Below are 19,294 nucleotides of genomic sequence, written 5' to 3'. Positions count from 1 at the left end.
CCAGAAATTGGATCTGTCAATTTTGATGATGTTAGTCTTCACTTGGAATATTGGGAGGAATTATTGTTTAAGTTTAATGAGATGAAAAGATACAGAAGAATTGTTGGATCTCTTGTTGGATCATGCTTAAAAGCTGCATCACCACTTGTTTCTTCACAGAAAGAATCAGCTTGTCTGGTGTCTCTGAACATTATTGAGGTACTTGCTTGATATGTTTCTTGATAAAACAGTTTTGGCCAAATGAATCTCTTTCAAATTCTCATTCTGCTGTTGCGAATACTGTTTGGTGTTTAATTGTCAGAAGGCAGCTCAATGCACAGGCACCCATTAATGCAGGTCTGGGAAGGGTCAATTTTGCAGTTCTTTCTTTCAGTCAGAGAGAATTAAATTTAGTCTTTCTCAATTTAAGTTTCTACTATATAAAGGGAAAACACAAGTTAAGCTCAGCCATTTCAGTATTTATTGTGATGTGAGGAAACCTCTTAGTTACCTGTGTTTAAAGTGAAACCTTACAAGTGACTTAAAAGAAAAAAAAATCTGGATTGAAAATAAGTAAAGAACAAAGGACAGCACATGTTGCTTCACAAGTAGGATACCTTTTCATGTTGATGACCCTTTTCGTTTGTTTAGCATTTCTTTGTTTGATAGCAGTATTTTCATACTACTGGGGCTATGTAATTTTAGTGGAAAATTAATTGATTACTTATTCATATACCGCAACTTGGATTTCTGAAATTTTTTGACGTAAGGATACTTGGGTAGATGGCTTACCTTTATGTACCTATCAGATACCTTATTCATTAGATTATTTTTTGGTACAAGTGCTTTGTGCTTAGTCTGTGAATTCAAAATTTTTTACTAACATTCATACGCTTGTTGCTTTTCATGGAGTGTATTTCGCAAATGGATCTTCTTACAAATGACAAGCTATTAATGATGGATAGAATGATTACTGGCTACATAATGTAGTTTGCTTGTCATTTGCAAGGTTATAAAGTTGGACAAATTTTGAAGTCTATGTTTCCGTAAAATCCAATGATTACAAACTAGAAATTATTTAAGCAATAGGAACAGGTACATTGCCATGCAGATTTTTGATTATGTAGGTCCAAATGAAGGTTTTTTAAAGCTTTATTTTCATTTGGATCTGTTATTTTAGATGTTTATTTTTGAAGAAAGTTCATTTGGCTCTGCTATGATAGTTGTTTATTCTGTGACTTGTTCTGGATTATTGTAACAGGGACGCCATTGTTTTGCTAAGTGAAAGGCTTGCATTTACCGTCTCTTTGTTCTTTATATAACTATATGCTTGTCAAGGGTTTTAAGATGTTGACCATTTGGAGGTGTTACTGTATTATTTCCCTAAATCATGTGTTTCATTGTGGCTTTCAGTTTCTAGAAGTGCCACTTTTATTGGGGTAGCAACCATGAAAAGTCAGAACATGTTCTGAATGTTGTTATATGGTTTAATTGGGAAAATGAACTGTTCTGAGTATGATTTCAGTTTGTCATAATTTCCTTGGTGTAGGATAATTTGGATCATGGGTACAATCCAAGCATGGGCCATGCTGCTTGGTTTTTGGTATGTGGGGGTAGGGATAATGTTGACTTTTTTGGATTAGTTCCTGGTAGTTCTGTTGCTTTTCGGTCGTGTTCACTTAGTAAGTTGGGGTAAGACGTCTTGATCTTTTCACATCATTTAACTAAATGCTTTTTTTCCCAAAAAAGGTAAGAGACATGAAAACTTGGTTCTTAATTTTTTTTTAATTTAAGCCTTTTTTGAATGGATTTGAAGTGTAATATATCATATGAATTCTATTTTTGCTTAGGTGTTCTCTATTTATAAAGCCGAATAAAACTTTGAGATTCGATTTTTAACTTGTTTATCTCGTCATGTATGATGGCAATCTGGAAAATACAGTGTTGCAAAACAGATCAACAACCTGCATCATAATTTTAAGTAGTATGATCAAAGTAAATAGACTGCAACTTCTTGTTGGTTTGTATTTTTCTCAACACTCCTTTTCTCTTTCTGGAATAATGTTGTATTTTGCAGAGAACAAAATTTCACATTTATTCCCAAGGTCTCAGTCCGTTGTCTCATTACTTTTAAGCAAGTCATTTAGGACTATCAGTTTAGCAGATTCTTCCTGTAAATTGCTGCCCTAAAAAGGTGTTACTGGTTAGACTGTTGCAACAAAGCAAATGTTATTCGAAGTCTTGGTTTCTGTGCCAAAATCAGTTGGTATGGTAGGAAACATGAACCCTCTTCTCCATATTATTATTGGTTATGTTTGACAATTGTGTGTTGGTTTTGAACCATTGCATAATATGTTTTCTTTGTTCAACTAAATAAAATAATTAGATGTATACTTTTGTTAGGGGCTTGAGTGGTAAATATCTTATTGGAAAATAGTAAAACAAAATCTTTCTTGTTATTCTCCTTAGATTTCAGTTGTTTGTACTTCAGAGTAAGGCATTTTTTTTGTAGGATGTTTCTGTATCTCTTGCAAAAGTGGAGGAAGCTTATAAGCACGAGAAACAAACCAAAGCAGCAATCTGGGAAGCAGTTCAGTTGCTATCACTAAATGATCTGAAAGATGGGATGGAGGCTGCAGATGACGAAGCTGACGAGAACAGAGTGCTTCCAGCAATGAACATAATCTGGCCTTATTTGATTCTTTGCCTTAAAAATAAGGTTTCAGTGGTATGATAGATTTTTTTTTGCTAATTTAGTATATCTCTTTGGTCTTTTTTCCGTTAACATTTAGTCTATTCTGCTACATCGTACTTTGCTTGATTGTCTGATTTATGCTGAAGCTTCATATATATTTCACATGTCTTATCAATCTTTTGTTGACCGACCTAGCTGAAAAATGGACTTTTGGATGACTGGACGCATAGGAATCTTCTAGATCTTATTATTTTGACTATATTTGGCATCTTGGAATATGTAACCTATATTGCACAGTTGACTTGCCATTTTAAAAATTGTGACACGAATACTAACCAACTGGTATCACATTCGAAATCCTGTTATTTTAGATGTAGTTAGTTTATGTACCATATGTTGTAACCATTTTCTGGCTGGAGGAGAGGCCTGATGATTGGTTAATGTTGGTCCACAACATCATTCCTAGATCAAGACAAGAAGAGAATGTCATCACAAGCATCGTGTAACGGACCTATATGTTGCAGTTTGCTAAACTTTTCTTGGTGCCTGTTGCTTTCATTTGAAACTTTCAAAGTACCATCTAAATGTAGGACAACCTACAAAGGGCTAAAGGGGATTGGGAATGGAGTGGTTGATAAGAAATTAAAAAAGAAAAGACATAGAGGAGAATGATGATAATATTTAACAATGAGCTCAAGTACCATAGGATCAAAGACATACTAGTCTTGAGTGTAGAGATACACATTTTATGTAATCCTTCTTGCTTTATTTGATAATGAAGTTATAACACTTGTTAATGCTTGACAGCTCCAATAACACCATATTTTGTTTGATGTTTTAGTGGATTATGTATGGTTATGCATATAGGACAATAGGGGGGTTTGGAGCTTTAGGGCTTATGTAATGAGAGAGTTAAATGGTTAAGAAATTAAATGGTTGTTCTGAAAGTTTGGTGTCAGAAGGTGTTGATTTGGTTTTGAAACTTTGCCCAATTGCAAAAAAATAAAAAATAAAAATATTTGGGCTACTGAGAGGCCATGCCAATGTGTATTGTGTATGTGTCTTATGCAGTGGTGTTGGAGCATTTGATACAGAAATGAATATGGAGCGTTGGTACTTCCAAGTTGAAAAGCCTTGACATGTTGTCACGGCCTTAGCTGGAATTGCCTAAGGCGTGAGGCACCCTTGCGGCCAAGCCGTGAACTTAGCTTGCGTTGCCTAAGTCGCGCTTTGCCCTTGCGATATTGCTCTGCAAAGATCAGCCCACTTGCAACCTCTCGCAGGTCCCGAAGGACCTGTAAAAGAGAAAGTTGATTAGTTCGAAAGAACGAGCAACGGACAAGTCCCGACATCTCGCGAAAAGAGGGGAAGCTTTACAAGCAATTCAGCGAGCACCTTGCGTGCACAAGAGAAAAGAGGGAGAGGGGGAAAACTAGGGCTTTAGAAGGTTGAACGAACAGCTGCAAGCCCACAAATAGCTGCTCATCGAGTCCTGGGCGCGACAACAAGTTCCCGTCAAGGTAACGTGCGAACTTGCGAATGAGTGTTCAACGCCTGGTACTATACCGAAGCCCCATCCAGCCCTGTGCCACCCGAGGGGTTCCAAGGGGCTGAGATGGCTAACGTTTTGGTGAGCGGAGGCAGATTCCAGAAATCAGTCCGCGGCACACGAAAACGGAGTTGTTTTGGGCTGTTTTGCTCGGTTTGGTGAGCGGTCGCTTTGTAACGCTACAGCTTGTTCGAACTTACATTTTTACAAGTAAAATGACACAAAATCAAGAGAAAACATGCTGGCAAGCAGCTGTACATGTAGGTGTAAGCGACGAACGGTTCGTTGAACGGAGTTGTTGCGAGTGTGCGACGACCGTTCGTGACAATGTGGCTCCATGTTATTTTGGACTTTTAGTAACCATTAAATGATTTATGCTATTAGGGTTCAAATATTGTCTTCTGATGCTTCTAACTTGCTGTATTTAGCCATTAAAGGACTTTTAATATTTTGTCTTCTGATTATGCAGTGATGTTTCTACCTTGCTGTATTCCCAGTTAAAGGATTTATGCTGTATTCCCAGTTGAAGGAGTTATGCTGTATTCCCAGTTGAAAAGCCTTGGCATGTGGCTGCATTAGATACAGCTTTGATTTTTCTTTTATTCTTTTTCAGGTTGTGATCAGAAAATGCTTGAATATGCTGCATAAAGCAGTTCAAATTGGTGGCGGTGACTTTTTTGTTCGCCGGTTTCAGAATGATGGGCATACTATATGGAAGTTGCTTACTTCATCCACATTTCGAAGGAAACCAATGCTAACAAATGAGGAAAGAATTCTTCTCCCTTACCGAAGTAATTCTATAACTTCAGAAGAACCTATGGCTGAAGTCTCCAGCCAAAAAATCCAGGCAGCAGTATTGGACATGATTACCTTGATATGTTCAGACAAGAGGACTAGTTCAGCATTGCAGACAGTCCTGAAGAAAGTTAGTGGTATTGTCGTAGGTATTGCTTGCAGTAGCATGGCAGGTCTCAAAGATGCATCTCTAAGGGCATTATCAGGACTTGCTTGCATTGATTCAGACCTTACCTGGCTTCTGCTTGCCGACGTCTACTATTCCCTGAATAGAAGGGATGTTATCCTTCCACCATGCCGAGATCTGGCTGGGATTTCTGAGTTGCTTCCTGCCGCATCATCCAAAAAGGAATATTTGTTTGTGAATTATGCAGGAGAAGATTTAGGCCTTGATATAGATCCTTCATCTGTGGAGGTAGTATTTAGAAAGATGGAATCAGAAGTTCTTTTATGATAACATTTGTACAGTCCGATCTGTATCATGTTGAATGTACTCTGTAAATTTGTGGGAGATGTTAAGAATCATTGAGAATGTAAAAGGGCATTAGATGTCACTTTGCACATGGTAGTTATCCTTTTCTAGCAAGGCAAGTTTGGGTAACTTTCCTTCAGTGAGATAATTTCTTGTATATTCTGTCTCATGGAGTTAAATGATTTCATTTGTATGATGTTCATGAAACTCTGAAATCTACTCAAATGTTTGGTTATCATACCATTAATATTGTGTGATTCCTCTTGTTATCCTTGGTTGTTTTTTAGGTTTACATATATGTATTTTCAACTGGGGTACGCCGTAGTTGCGAAGCTTTGCCAGTTTGCAAGCGGAAATGACATCGTGTGTGGGATTGCCGAAATAATCATCTGGCCCCAATCATGTTAAACAGTAGGAAACAGTAGGTGTACACCTGGAGCACAGGGTAGCAAGCCGGGGCGATTGTACCTAAAAGCCGAAGGAATGTAGATTGCATGTCTTCACCATCAAATCAAAGAGGCAATAGTATCATACGAAGAACAAACGAGCAATCACTAACTGGTAGCGGAACACCGTGCTAATGAGAACACACGGGATGGATTGGTTTACACCGAGCAATTGCTACAGGCTCATCCAGGTTGACGTGGGAGACTTGATGAGGTGAGACCACACAGGTTGTTCGGTTGGAAGTCATTTTGTTAGTGACTCGATTCGAGATGAACGAATAGACAGACTAGGATCCTGCTTGACAAGGCGACACTAGAAGTTGTCTGACGCGATCCCTTCAATGCTTTTAGCAAAAAGAAGAAAACAGCAATGTAAACTGTATACTGTATGACTGAGTTAATGTATAGAGACATCTCTTTTGGCATCTATTTAAGGGTAGTTTTTATACTACTTTGGGGATTGACCGCTTCCTACGATTTCAAACGTCATGCATTCTTGAATTTTTTTAAAAAATATATTTTTATTAATTTAAATAAATATATATTTAAAGATAAATGATACCTTGAATTATGATATAAATATCCGTACAATTGGAATGTGACGACTGTTATTATTTTTTTTGTAGCGGTAGCACGTGCCCATACTAGCGCGAATGGTACTGAAGGCATCTCGTATATTAAATGTCACTGTAGAGGGTAATGCGGTCAATTCATGGCGATGTCGTTACGCCACGTTGCCTGATGGTGATTCCGTGTTCATTATGTCGTTCGGGAGACGCGGAGATCGTATCTGTTAACGGATCGTTTCTAGCAACCCGGGCGTCCCTCTCACCGACCTATGATACTAGACACTCCACCCCTATATATTCTCCTCTGTCCTCCCCATCATATTTCTTGAAACGCCTCGTTTGTTCTCTGTCTTCGTTCTCTTCGGTGCCATTTAATACGCGAGAGGACCACTCTCAGCCACTCCTTGTCGCCTCTCTGCTTTGTCTCCGAGAAAAGAGGGAGCCGCTTCGGAAGGGTAAAACCTTAATATCATGTGAATTCTTCCTTGATTTCTAGAGATCTTTGTCTATTTTCATGTTTTCTTCGTTTATCTGGTTGATGATCGTGTATCTGACCGGATTGATCGGGTCCTGTGTCTTCCATTTCGCTATTTTCGAGTCGCTTTAAAGATATTTTCAAGTGTGTTCTCTACTAAATTATGGATTGGTATGATCTTTGATTAAGCAATCCGTTAGACAGATATCTGTTCTTGTTTCCAGATCGGTATCATTCTCGTCTTTTTCGTGTTCATTTTTTGATCGATCTAGCGCTGGGAATATTGTTTTAGAGACGGATATGGTGGGTATAAGGGTTGGTTGTTTGTCATGAAAACTGTTAGATCAGGTAGATCTGCAATGGTTTTAGGGGTGGCCTTGTTCTATATGCTTGATTTTCTTTACGGACCTTTGTCTGCACCCTAAGAAAAAAGATGAATCACTCATTTAATACGCGAGAGGACCTCTCTGTCATCCCGTTCTTGCGTTTCTGTCGCCTCTCTCCTTTGTCTCCGAGAAAAGAGGGTGCCGCTTCGGAAGGGTAAAACCTTAATCTCATATGAATTCTTCCTTGATTTCTGGAGATCTTTGTCTATTTTTCATGTTTTCTTCGTTTATCTGGTTGCTGATCGTGTACCTGAGCGTATCGATCGAGTCCTGTGTCTATTATTTTGCTATTTTCGAGTCGATTTGAAGACATTTACAAGTGTGTTCTCTACTAAATCATGGATCGGTGTGTCTTTAATCAAGCAATCCGTTAGACAGATATCTGTTCTTGTTTTCAGATCGGTATCATTCTCTTCTTTTTCGTGTTTATTTTTTGATCGATCTAGCGCTGGGAATCTTGTTTTAGAGACGGATATGGTGGGTATAAGTATTGGTTGTTTGTAGTGGAAACCATTAGATCTGGTAGATCTGCAATGGTTTTAGGTGCTTCTTATGGATGAAGAAGAGATAATTGGATTGGTTGCCGATAAGTGGCTGAGAAAGTTTATTCATTAGTGTTTGATAAATCCAGCTAATCTGTTTGTAATATTATGATCAGTTTAGTGAGTGTGGGAAGTTCTTTATGGCAAGCCAAGGAGGGCACCGACCACAGCCAGTAAATGAATGTGATATTTATTCAGGTAAGCATTGTTTTGATTGAAGCTTATTGGACTTTCGTAGTTCTAATGCTTAAGTGAATATTCTTGTGCAATTTAGTTTAGTCTCCTTTCATTTTTTTTTTATGGAATGTTATACATAGGTTTTTATCACATGATATTATTTTAGTAATCTCTTTTTAAGTAATAGAAGCAATAATTGATTTGCATTTTTATTCCATAATGCATTTTCATTACTAATTCTGTTACATCTGTCATCTGATATGTTATACATGTCAATAAATCATCGTATATAAGACTTTTGGTTGGCTTGACGAATATGGATTCATGAATCTAACAACTATATTTTCCCCTAAACCCTAAAATTATCAAATTCTGAATTACCCTATTTTTCCCTCTGAGTTTTCAATCTTTCTTGAACTTTTTGTTACTTCCCTCTGAGTTTTCCCTTTGTATGCACCCTAAGAAAAAAGAGGAATCACTGCCATTTAATACGCGAGAGGAACTCTCTGTCATCCCGTTCTTGCATTTCTATCACCTCTCTCCTTTGTCTCCGAGAAAAGAGGGGACCGCTTCGGAAGGGTAAAACCTTAATCTCATATGATTCCTTGATTTCTGGAGATCTTTGTCTATTTTCATGTTTTCTTCGTTTATCTGGTTGCTGATCGTGTACCTGAGTGGATCGATCGAGTCCTGTGTCTACTATTTCGATATTTTCGAGTCGATTTGAAGAAATTTACAAGTGTGTTCTCTACTAAATTATGGATCGGTGTGTCTTTGATCAAGCAATCCGTTAGACAGATATCTATTCTTTTTTCAGATCGGTATCATTCTCTTCTTTTTTGTGTTTATTTTTTGATCGATCTAACGCTGGGAATCTTGTTTTAGAGACGGATATGGTGGGTATAAGCATTGGTTGTTCGTAGTGGAAACCATTAGATCAGGTAGATCTGCAATGGTTTTAGGGGCGGCCTTGTTCTTGATGCTTGATTTAGTATATTAATTGCATCTGATTTCCTGTTTTATAAGGATTGTAGGCTGTTTCATGGTTCTTGTTTGCGAATTTGGTCCCTGATAGCTTTGAGGTGTTAGACATCCAGATTAGCTTGGGGATTTTAGACCTTGGAGCTTGTAGCTTCTCTAATCATGATACGTTTATTGATATATTACTTGCAGTTTTTTATGTGTCTAAATTTATAGTACAAAGACTTGGCACCAATAACACTGTAGTTATTTACTTCTAAAATAAAGTATTGGTTTTGATGTGGAGTAGCATGGTTTATATATATGTTTGCTCTCTTTTATGGAGTTATTTAAACTATTCCATTGGAGATCATCCATTTTATTTATAGAAACCCATGGTGGTAAGGTTTATGATATATTAAGCTCTGTATTTTGTGTGATGAAGCTTTAAGGTTATTTTGACCATTGAAATTGTTTACTGTTGTATTTTATATTCTTGGTCATCTGCAGTTCTTCATGATGAGGTATTTAATTTGGTAAATGTTTAATTTGTTTGTGGTTGTTTTCTTTCATCTTTTCTTGTATTGATTATTTACTATATTTTATGTGATTCTTTATAGCACAAATGTCTGCACACTTTCTTTATATAAAAGTACCAGCCTTGTAGGTTGTTCATAAAAATTGTCCAGTTTTACAATTCTCATGACAATATCCCAATTATCATATTTTTTAATTCTCATAATCTTCAACATTAATGCCTCTTTTTTAGTTTATTTTTAATTAATTATGGTTTGGTCAGACAAGACTACTTGTATACAGTTAATCTATTTTTTAGTCTATTTTTAGTCTATTTTTTAGTCTATTTTTAGTCTATTGGTCAGACAAAACATTAATGCCTCTTTTTTAGTCTATTTTTAGTCTATTTTTCATGGACGAGGCGGAGGTGGGTTTTCTCTCGTTGCATCGGTCTTCGATGACGATGGCATGCTTTTGCTTGCTTCCATCCTTATTGTCATCGTTCCATCATAAGTTCTTGATCCTTGGTCCAAAGATAGTTCGGTATAGGGATTCTTTGGTAAAGATTCTTATGGTCTATTTCATGACCACCGCTTCCTTGATGGTGGTGAAAACCTAGCCGTTGACACCATCATTAGCTTAGCTTCCTTGGTAGAGGCTAAAAACGAATGTGGCGATCAACAAGGAGGGTTTTCTATAGTTGCATCGATGGTGATCTCTTGCATTCGTTTGTTTCCTGTCCTATAGTGGCCATTCTATCGCAAATTCTTGATCCTTGGTGCAGAGAAGTGTTGGTACAAGGATTCTTTTGAATAGATTCTTTTGGTCATAGATTTTCATAGCAAGCTTTGCTGCTGCACCAAGGATCATGATTAGAGACGGATATGGTGGGTATAAGCATTGGTTGTTTGTAGTGGAAACCATTAGATCAGGTAGATCTGCAATGGTTTTAGGGGCGGCCTTGTTCTTGACGCTTGATTTAGTATATTAATTGCATCTGATTTCCTGTTTTATAAGGATTGTAGGTTGTTTCATGGTTCTTGTTTGCGAATTTGGTCTCTGATAGCTTTGAGGTGGTAGACATCCAGATTAGCTTGGGGATTTTAGACATTGGAGCTTGTAGCTTCTCTAATCATGATACGTTTATTGATCTATTGCTTGCAGTTTTTTATGTGTCTAAATTTATAGTACATAGACTTGGCACCAATAACACTGTAGTTATTTACTTCTAAAATAAAGTATTGGTTTTGATGTGGAGTAGCATAGTTTATATATATGTTTGCTCTCTTTTATGGAGTTATTTAAACTATTCCATTGGAGATCATCCATTTTATTTATAAAAACCCATGGTGGTAAGGTTTATGATATATTAAGCTCTGTATTTTGTGTGATGAAGCTTTAAGGTTATTTTGACCATTGAAATTGTTTACTGTTGTATTTTATATTCTTGGTCATCTGCAGTTCTTCATGATGAGGTATTTAATTTGGTAAATGTTTCATTTGTTTGTGGTTGTTTTCTTTCATCTTTTCTTATATTGATTATTTACTATATTTTATGTGATTCTTTATAGCACAAATGTCTGCACATTTTCTTTATATAAAAGTACCAGCCTTGTAGGCTGTTCATAAAAATTGTTCAGTTTTGCAATTCTCATGACAATATCCCAATTATCATATTTTTTAATTCTCATAATCTTCAACATTAATGCCTCTTTTTTAGTCTAATTTTAGTTAATTATGGTTTGGTCAGACAAGACTACTTGTATACAGTTAACCTATTTTTTAGTCTATTTTTAGTTAATTTGTGCTGGTCTATGAACCAATTCCCTGTTTGGATTGACTTTAATCCTTGAATCTTTGTTCTTTGTTGCAGCAGCCGAAGAAAGAACCGGATGATCTTGAGGGCATAGCGGATGCAGCGCCGGACACCTTGCTGAAGGTGAAGGCGAACAAGAAGGAGAAGAAGCGAATGCGCAAGGATAAGGACTCTTCTGGTTGCATCTCTGGCTTACCTACACGCACCTTTTGTGTGATGCGAGCTTCGTTTACATGTCATAATCTTGTTTGGGATTTGGTGTATGAGATGCTGTGGAGGGGTTCAGTGTGTTCAAGAGTTCCGAGTCTTTGTCCTCTATTCTAGAAAGAAATGCTTTGGAGGTTACTTCTGCTGAGATGAAGAAGGACGTGGAAAAGGAGATTGAGGTGATTTTGGTCTAGTTTTGTTATTTTTTGTTGAATGATTCTTTTTTGTTTTCATACCTTAAAATTTTTGTTTCCTGCTTCAGAAAGCTTCTATTCTGCGTAAGAAGTATGGAATTCACATTTCGGGACATGGTGTTCCTCCCCCGCTTGAGAGTTTTGCAGAGCTAAGCTCAAGGTGAGATCCCATATATGGAGAATCCTTGTTTAGAGATCAACTTGCAGCACACTGTTGCTTGGCTTTTGGCACAAATTTTTTGATGGTACATGCTGAACGATCTCATACTGGCCTATGTAGTGGCATCAGTGCATAGCATATTCTGTATGCACTCATGCCCCTGAGCAGCCCAGCCAGTATGAACATGTTACTGGCTGAATTCAAATCCTTAGTTTATATTATCTCAATATCATAATACATGTCCAGACCTTGAGCTGATCGCATGTGGCAAGCTCTGTGGTGTCCTATATTTGTGCAATGCAGGCAGCAGCGACATTTCCTGTTTATTCTTTGATTAAGGAGGTTCACAACCATTATCTTTTTGTCCTGCCTTTATTTAAGCTCTTTAGGATTAAAGACATGATGATCATAGACTATCATGACCATCAGTTACTGCATAAAATATTTGCTACCATTGAACCAATATACTGAACAATGTCTTCAGATGTTTAATCCTCACATCCTTACTGTAGAATTTTTATCTTATTAGCTTGAAACAAAAGAAAGAGACATAATGGTTCTTAGTTTTACCTTTAATAGTTCTGTCAAAAAAAGCAAAGAAAACAGACAATGTCGTTTCATCTGCTGCTAATCACTATTGCTAGTTGACGATAGAGATTGATTCTTCATTTTGGTAACCTCCAGAGTTGAGGCTGAATGACAATGTCATCGCGTTAGATGGTTGATCAAACAAAATCAATAATGTTTTTTCTTTGTTTTTGCATCATCAGTATTTTGACATTTTATTTTCTTCCAGAATTTATTGCACAGGGTTCCATAATTGATGTGTTTATCCAAGATGTTTTTGTACCTATAGAAGTAATATTGTAAGGAATAATAAATAAGAACAATATAATATCTATAACAAGGACTTGCTATATCATACTGTCATTTTTCATTGTTTTGGGGATTATCTGGCCTCTTCTCTGTCTTTGGTATCTTGTGCTCTAGTAAATTCCTTACATATGGGTACCTATAGCGCTGAAATGTACTACTTCATAGTAATAATTATGTGACTATATGTTGTCAAAAAGAACAAATCACATTTCCAGCATGTTTCTTTTTTAGTTCATCCTTTTATACAGTTGCAGTTTTCTTGCCGAATTTCTAAGTTCTTGAATTTTTGATTTTGTGTGCAGGTATAACTGCAAACCATATATTTTGCGTAACTTTTCTGAACTTGGTTTTCGAGAGCCTACACCTATTCAGAGGCAGGCTATTCCAGTACTCCTTTCTGTATGCCTTAAATTTTGCTTCTCTGTCTTTCCTTCCCCCATTCTCTCTCTATGTCTATCTTTTATTGAACTTTAGAAAATTTACTCTTTTACTGCTGAACTAATTTCTCTATGCTGTTACAATATTATCATTATCTGAATAGTTCAGGACTAACATATCATGGTTTTACATATTTCAGAAGAGGGACTGCTTTGCATGTGCAGCAACTGGTTCTGGCAAGACATTGGCGTTTTTATGTCCAATGCTCATGAAGATTAAGGTATCATTATTATACATGGACTACCATCTTGTCAGTCTTTTACTTTGCATTAGTTTAAGTTTTTCTTACTGTTATTAGCCAGGGTTAAAGAATAGTGTACAAGCTGTTGTTCTCTGCCCAACTAGAGAATTACGGGGAGGAAATTTTACATCCAGTTAATGACTAAGGAGCTCTACAGATTTGGTGATTTTGAAAAATTGCCATGATATAATCATATCCACTCCTCTCCGGTTGGACTTTGCTATTTGCAAAAGGAAGCTTGACTTGAGTCGGTATGAACTAAAAAAACTTTGTATGTCCTGTTTATAGTAAATTCATTCCGCACTTTTTTATGCTATGAACTAGCAAATATCAAAAATTGGAACATAAAAGATATGCATAGATCTCTAGGTTTGTTGTGTTTCAAATCACATAAATCAGAGTCTGCTCTTCTTCTGGGCCTATTAAAATTGATTATGAAGCTCAGATCACAACCAGATTTTGTTGGTGAGAAATATTAATGTAATTATATGTTTTTTGTCATCATGCCAACACTCACCTCTTTGAAGATGAGGATATTCTTATCTGTTTATTCTTAATGGCTTCCCATTTGTCTGTATATCAATTATTCTTTCTCTGTTTTATTTGCTTACATGATGTAGGCCTACCGCCATGCCAGTGACCTTTATGGTGTTCTGTTAGCATGCATCAACCATGCTCATGCCACCATGTGGTAGCATGCACCAGTATATATGCCATGGATGCACTTATATGCATAGGAAGCACAATTATGCTTCTCTGTTTCATGCTAGAATTGAGCTGATGTGGTACAAAATTAGCTGGTAGTCATAGCAAATGGTGTTTTACTTTATGCTTGGTTAAAAGAAAATGTATTGGGAGGTTAGAGTAGTTGAATAGGACTGTTGTGAGAATACAATAGCATGTATAAATGCATTAAGATCTCTATTGAATGTTGTTATGATCAGCCAACTCTGTTTACTAGAAAACTTGGACAGGTGCAGGATGTTAGATCGTGGGATTGGAGCAGGAAAATGGTGTTTTTTCAGAATAGCAATCACAACTGATTTATTATCTCTATACAAAATACAGGAATTTAGACCATTTATTTTTTAATCACAATATGCAAATTCGAGTTTGTGAAGTCCTTATCTTACAGGGATTAGAGAAGGCACATGAAAGCAAGGTTCATAATTTCATATCATGGAGTATCGAGTTTAGCTCGATACGATACGAGTATATCGAGCGATACGTTCTAGCGTATCACTCGGTGTATATATATATATATATATATATATATATATATATATATATATATAATAAAAAAATAAAAAAAAGGGCGACGTCGCCTCGTTTCTTCTACTCGCATGGGGAGAAGAAACCTTGCCTCATTTCGTCGCCAGGTTTCTTCTCCCCGCGAAAATAGGGTGACGTCATCAAGGCGACGTCGCCTCGTTTCTTCTGCTCGGTTTCTTCTCCCTGCGCGGATGAGAAGTCGCCGACGACGCCGATGCCTTGTCGCCTCAAACGAGAAGGCGACATCTCATCTGCAGCATCCGACGAAAGAGGATTATCACGGACTTAGCTGGACTTGCCTAAGTCGTGAGGCACCCTTACGGCAAAGACGCGAACTTAGCTTATTTTGCCTAAATCGTGAGGCACCCTTGCGACAAAGACGCGAACTTAGCTTGTATTGCCTAAGTCGCGCTTTGCCCTTGCAATTTGCATCCGTAAAGATTAGCCCACTTGCAACCTCTCGTAGGTCCCGAAGGACCTATAAAAGAGAAAGTTGATTAGTTCGAAGAACGAGCGACAGACAAGTCCCGACGTCTCATGAAAAGGGAAAGCTTTACAAGAAATTCAGCGAGCACCTTGCGTGCACAAGAGAAAAGAGGGAGAGGAGGAAAACAAGGACTTTAGAGGGTTGACAAATAGCTACAAGTCCACAAATAGCTGCTCACCGGGTGCCGGGCGCGACAACAAGTTCCCGTCAAGGTAACGTGCGAACTTGTGAAATATTGTTCAACGCTCGACACTATACCGAAGCCCCATCCCCCATGGTGCCACCCGGGTGGTTTTAGGGTGTTGAGACGGCTGACGTTTCGCATGCGGCGGTAAGCTGCAGAAAACAACCTATGGCACGCGAAAACAGAGCTGTTTTGGGGCTGTTTTGCTCGGTTCGGTAAGCTGTCGCACTATAGCGCTGCAACTTGTTCGAACTTACATTTTTACAAGCAAAAGGACTTAAAACCAGGCCAAAACATGCTGCTAAGCAGTTGTACATGTAGACGAGGGCGACGAACGGTTCATTGAACGGAGTTGTTGTGGGTGCGCGACGACCGTTCATAACAGGACGATGACAGATCGAGATCGTCGAGGGAGAGCGGTGTCGGATTTCCAAGTTCTCCCTTTTCTTCTCCCTCTTCTTCCTTCTCCCTCAGCTAATACCGCCCGGTAGCGGGCGGCGACGGTCGAAATCGACCATCACCGATCGATTTCGTATGGTAATAGGGCGAAAATAGCCCTAATCGATGGTACCACCCGATAGCGGACGGTCCGTGTACCAATCTGCTGGTGGATCGGTACGTACTGCCCATACCGAACGATATCATTCGAAATTAAACTCCTTGCATTGATGTATTATAGATATTATTAACACATAAATATGTTGTCATATTGACTTTGTATCCATAGCATTCAGCATTTTTTATGTAAGAAGTGGTGTATAAAGTGCAATAACTTTTATTAATGGTCATGCATATCTCATTTAGTATTTGCTCTGTGCAGGGTTAAATATCTTGTCTTGGATGAAGCTGATAAGCTTTTTGAGCTAGGTTTTGTAGAACAAATTGATTCTGTGGTCAAAGCCTGTTCAAAAACTACTGTAGTGCTACACTGTTCAGTGTGAGTTTTCCTGTTGAAAAACTTGCAAGTACAGTTATGGTTGATGCAGTTCGAATCATCATTGGTAGAAAAGTATGCATGTAGAATCGTATTTACACTATGAACTTCCCAGTTTCTTATTCAGATGATACATCTCTAACAGAACAACTTTTGACAGAAATTCTGCCTCCGAGATGATTAAGCAAAAGCCTGTTTTTGCCTGTAGTGAAAAAGGGAATTTTGCTTGCTATTCGTCAAAGCTTTTCAGAGGTACAACTGATATCTTTATATTTCTAGCACATTAAATTCACATGATTAATCAAATATGCCTGTCTGTCAAGCAGAACAGGCATGATATCTTATTCCTTTTTAATGATGGATATCCTTTCTATATTATGAATATAAATATGTCAGTGTAGTGCACTAATACAATTGAAATTGTTTAAACGGTAGTTCGAGGCTCCCTAATAATATTGTTATTAGTAGCAATTTAGATTTATTTAACAATTTTTAAAACATTGAGCACTCTCTTTTCTCAAACAGTAATAATCAAACATCCTGCAGAGAGAGGGAGAGGGTCAATGGTAGAGGTAAGGTTTGGGACTAGCATATCAGGTCATGCAAACTCATGTTGGGAATGCATCCTAATACAGAAGGCAATGCCTATTCAGAACTTTGGATTAGGATTGGATGTCATCATCTTGATGAGAATAAACAGATGAATAAAGTTAAGTCTTACCAATAAGCAAATATGAATTCATGATTGGATGAGATGTTTATGAACCTTAAAACAATAGTACCATGCCCAAAATTCAACTTTTCCATCTTCTGCCTAGTTTCTACTGTTAATGATCTTTATGCAGATGCACACTCAGGCTTCATTCCTTGTGATCGTCTTTCCATATTCTAAAGCTTTTCTTTTCCTAATCTTATGCTTTTCTAAAATTTGTCTATCCAGATTCTAAAGCTCTTCTTTTCCCAATCTTATGCCTTGTGATCTTCTGCCTAGTTTCTCCTATTGTTCTAAGCTGTAACATTCTTCATCGAAGAGGATAAGCCTTTTCTGAGGAACATAGTCAATTTGATGGCAGCATCTGGCTGTGAGGTTCCTTCCTGGATTCTAGCTTTGCCTAGTAAAACAAAGCACCGACCACAGAGAGACTCGATATCAACCATTCCCGATGACAGTGCCTAGTAAAAGAAATGCTGTAGTATGTTCTAAAGCATCAGGTTCATTTCTCCCATCCTTCCCGAGGTTGGATTTCAATCTATTCACTGATAAAAATGTTTATATGTCCTTCATAACTTCATAGATTATTAAGATCATGTTTTGAGTTAATATGATTATCTTCATAATCATACAGCTTAACCAGATCAAGTCCAAGAAAAAAAATCACAAATTTCAATTAGGAAAAATAAAATAAAATATTCTCTTGTAAAAGTGAATATTGAAGACCAATAATAGGGAAAAGAGAAAGGAATTCCATAAAGATTAACCAGATTGACGGATGACAAAATTAGTGCAAGTTTGTGGTCCTAGGTTGCCCTGATCTTAGTTAAGGATCTCTTCAAAATTGACATCATTTTATAAGCTGTCATTTAATTAATAGCTGCAGCAGAGGAAAAAAATTGTAGAGATCAAGAGAATAGTAAAGACATTGAGCCAAGAAGTGTAACAGAAGGAAGAAAAGTAATGATTTAAATAGGCGCTCGAGCGTCTCATGTGTAGACCAGGCGGTGTGCTTCAATGAGGCACTGCTTAGGCGCTTACTCAAACCCAGGCTTCGTGCGAGCACCTAGTTTAATAACCCTTTTTCTTACCCTTAAAAGCCACTCTTCACACTCACATGACCTCGAGCCAATCCTAGCGTTGCTTCTGCCTCCATCGTCGATGCTTTCTATTGTTGCCTCAATCATAGACGCAACGAATCGAGACTTCCTCTCTATTGTCAATGGAGGAGTCCAACAACCTAGCAAGAGCTCGTAGCTTCCTTCAGTAACAAACCTTATCTTTCACCATACTATTGTGTGCATCAACGTTTAGCATTATTATAGAATAAGCAAGAACATATGTAGTATCCAGTGTAATGTTGGGCTTGTATTTGAAATCTGATCTGTTAGTTCGTGTCTTGCACAATTTAAGTATATCTGTAATATTTTCTAACAAACTAACATAACTCCCTTCGGTATATGAATCAAAGATCCTCGACGGATCTCTAATGGGGATCGGGATCTAATCAGCGTGTTAACGTAATCTTGAGAGACTCGACCAAGCATACCATATCCTTAGGTCACCAATGACATCTCTATGTCGTAGGCAAGATAACGAATCGCAATATAGGTGAGTCTCGAGGGACTCGACCAACTCAACCTACGTTAGGAATCGATTCCTACCTATAATGATGGAAGGTCACGTGGGTCAATCTAATTGTCTTACGTTTACCGACTTAATATTATCGAAAGAGGAGATTTTAATTTTGTCTCCTATGGCGTGTCATACACATACATATTTAATATATATCTACGTTGCATGCAAATATATATATATATATATATATATATATATATATATATATAGTAGGTGTGTCAGCAATCACACCAGATGATCATGGACAACATCCTAATATGATCAAGCCCGAGCCAATGGGCCTAATCACTCATATCAAGATCTATGTGTGCAGCGACGTATCTCTATGTCCTATGATCATTCATCTCGTTCTCGTCGGTTGCATAGGCATCTCCATGCCCTGTGATCGTCCGTCTCGGTCTCGTGGGTTTCGCTATCGCCTCTACACTCCCGTCGTGTCTCCTCATATTATTACAACTTAATCATAGGCACGTAGGCCCAACAATAAATGAGAAAAAAATTGGAGGCTCGCAAGCTCCAATAATAATAATAATCACATCACATGTATACACACATCATATGGTTAATGATTATC

At 37.6% G+C, this 19,294-nt stretch overlaps 2 protein-coding genes across 2 annotated transcripts in view; both read left to right on the top strand.

Moving 5' to 3' along the window:
- Nucleotides 1-5,747, top strand: part of LOC135649636 (uncharacterized) — a 28,339-nt gene extending 22,592 nt beyond the window's left edge. Inside the window, exons 15-17 of the mRNA XM_065168212.1 lie at nt 5-198; nt 2,492-2,707; nt 4,837-5,747. Coding sequence (XP_065024284.1) covers nt 5-198; nt 2,492-2,707; nt 4,837-5,472 — 1,046 coding nt within the window. The 3' untranslated portion in view covers nt 5,473-5,747. The remainder of the gene's footprint in view (nt 1-4; nt 199-2,491; nt 2,708-4,836) is intronic.
- Nucleotides 5,748-6,589: 842 nt separating this feature from the next.
- LOC103972747 (DEAD-box ATP-dependent RNA helicase 57) lies at nt 6,590-16,554 on the top strand. Its single transcript, XM_065167249.1, is given in 16 exon segments — nt 6,590-6,688; nt 8,025-8,106; nt 9,556-9,569; nt 10,587-10,680; nt 11,023-11,036; nt 11,435-11,555; nt 11,645-11,763; nt 11,847-11,938; nt 13,117-13,213; nt 13,392-13,472; nt 13,551-13,602; nt 13,605-13,674; nt 13,676-13,744; nt 16,257-16,357; nt 16,360-16,445; nt 16,531-16,554. Coding segments are annotated over 16 exon segments (1,215 nt in total).
- Nucleotides 16,555-19,294: the final 2,740 nt, after the last annotated feature.

The sequence above is a fragment of the Musa acuminata genome, chromosome BXJ3-9, assembly GCF_036884655.1.
Source record: "Musa acuminata AAA Group cultivar baxijiao chromosome BXJ3-9, Cavendish_Baxijiao_AAA, whole genome shotgun sequence".
Classification (NCBI taxonomy): domain Eukaryota; kingdom Viridiplantae; phylum Streptophyta; class Magnoliopsida; order Zingiberales; family Musaceae; genus Musa; species Musa acuminata.
The sequence above is the reverse complement of the archived record's forward strand: the minus strand, read 5'-3'. Positions and strand labels throughout refer to the sequence as shown.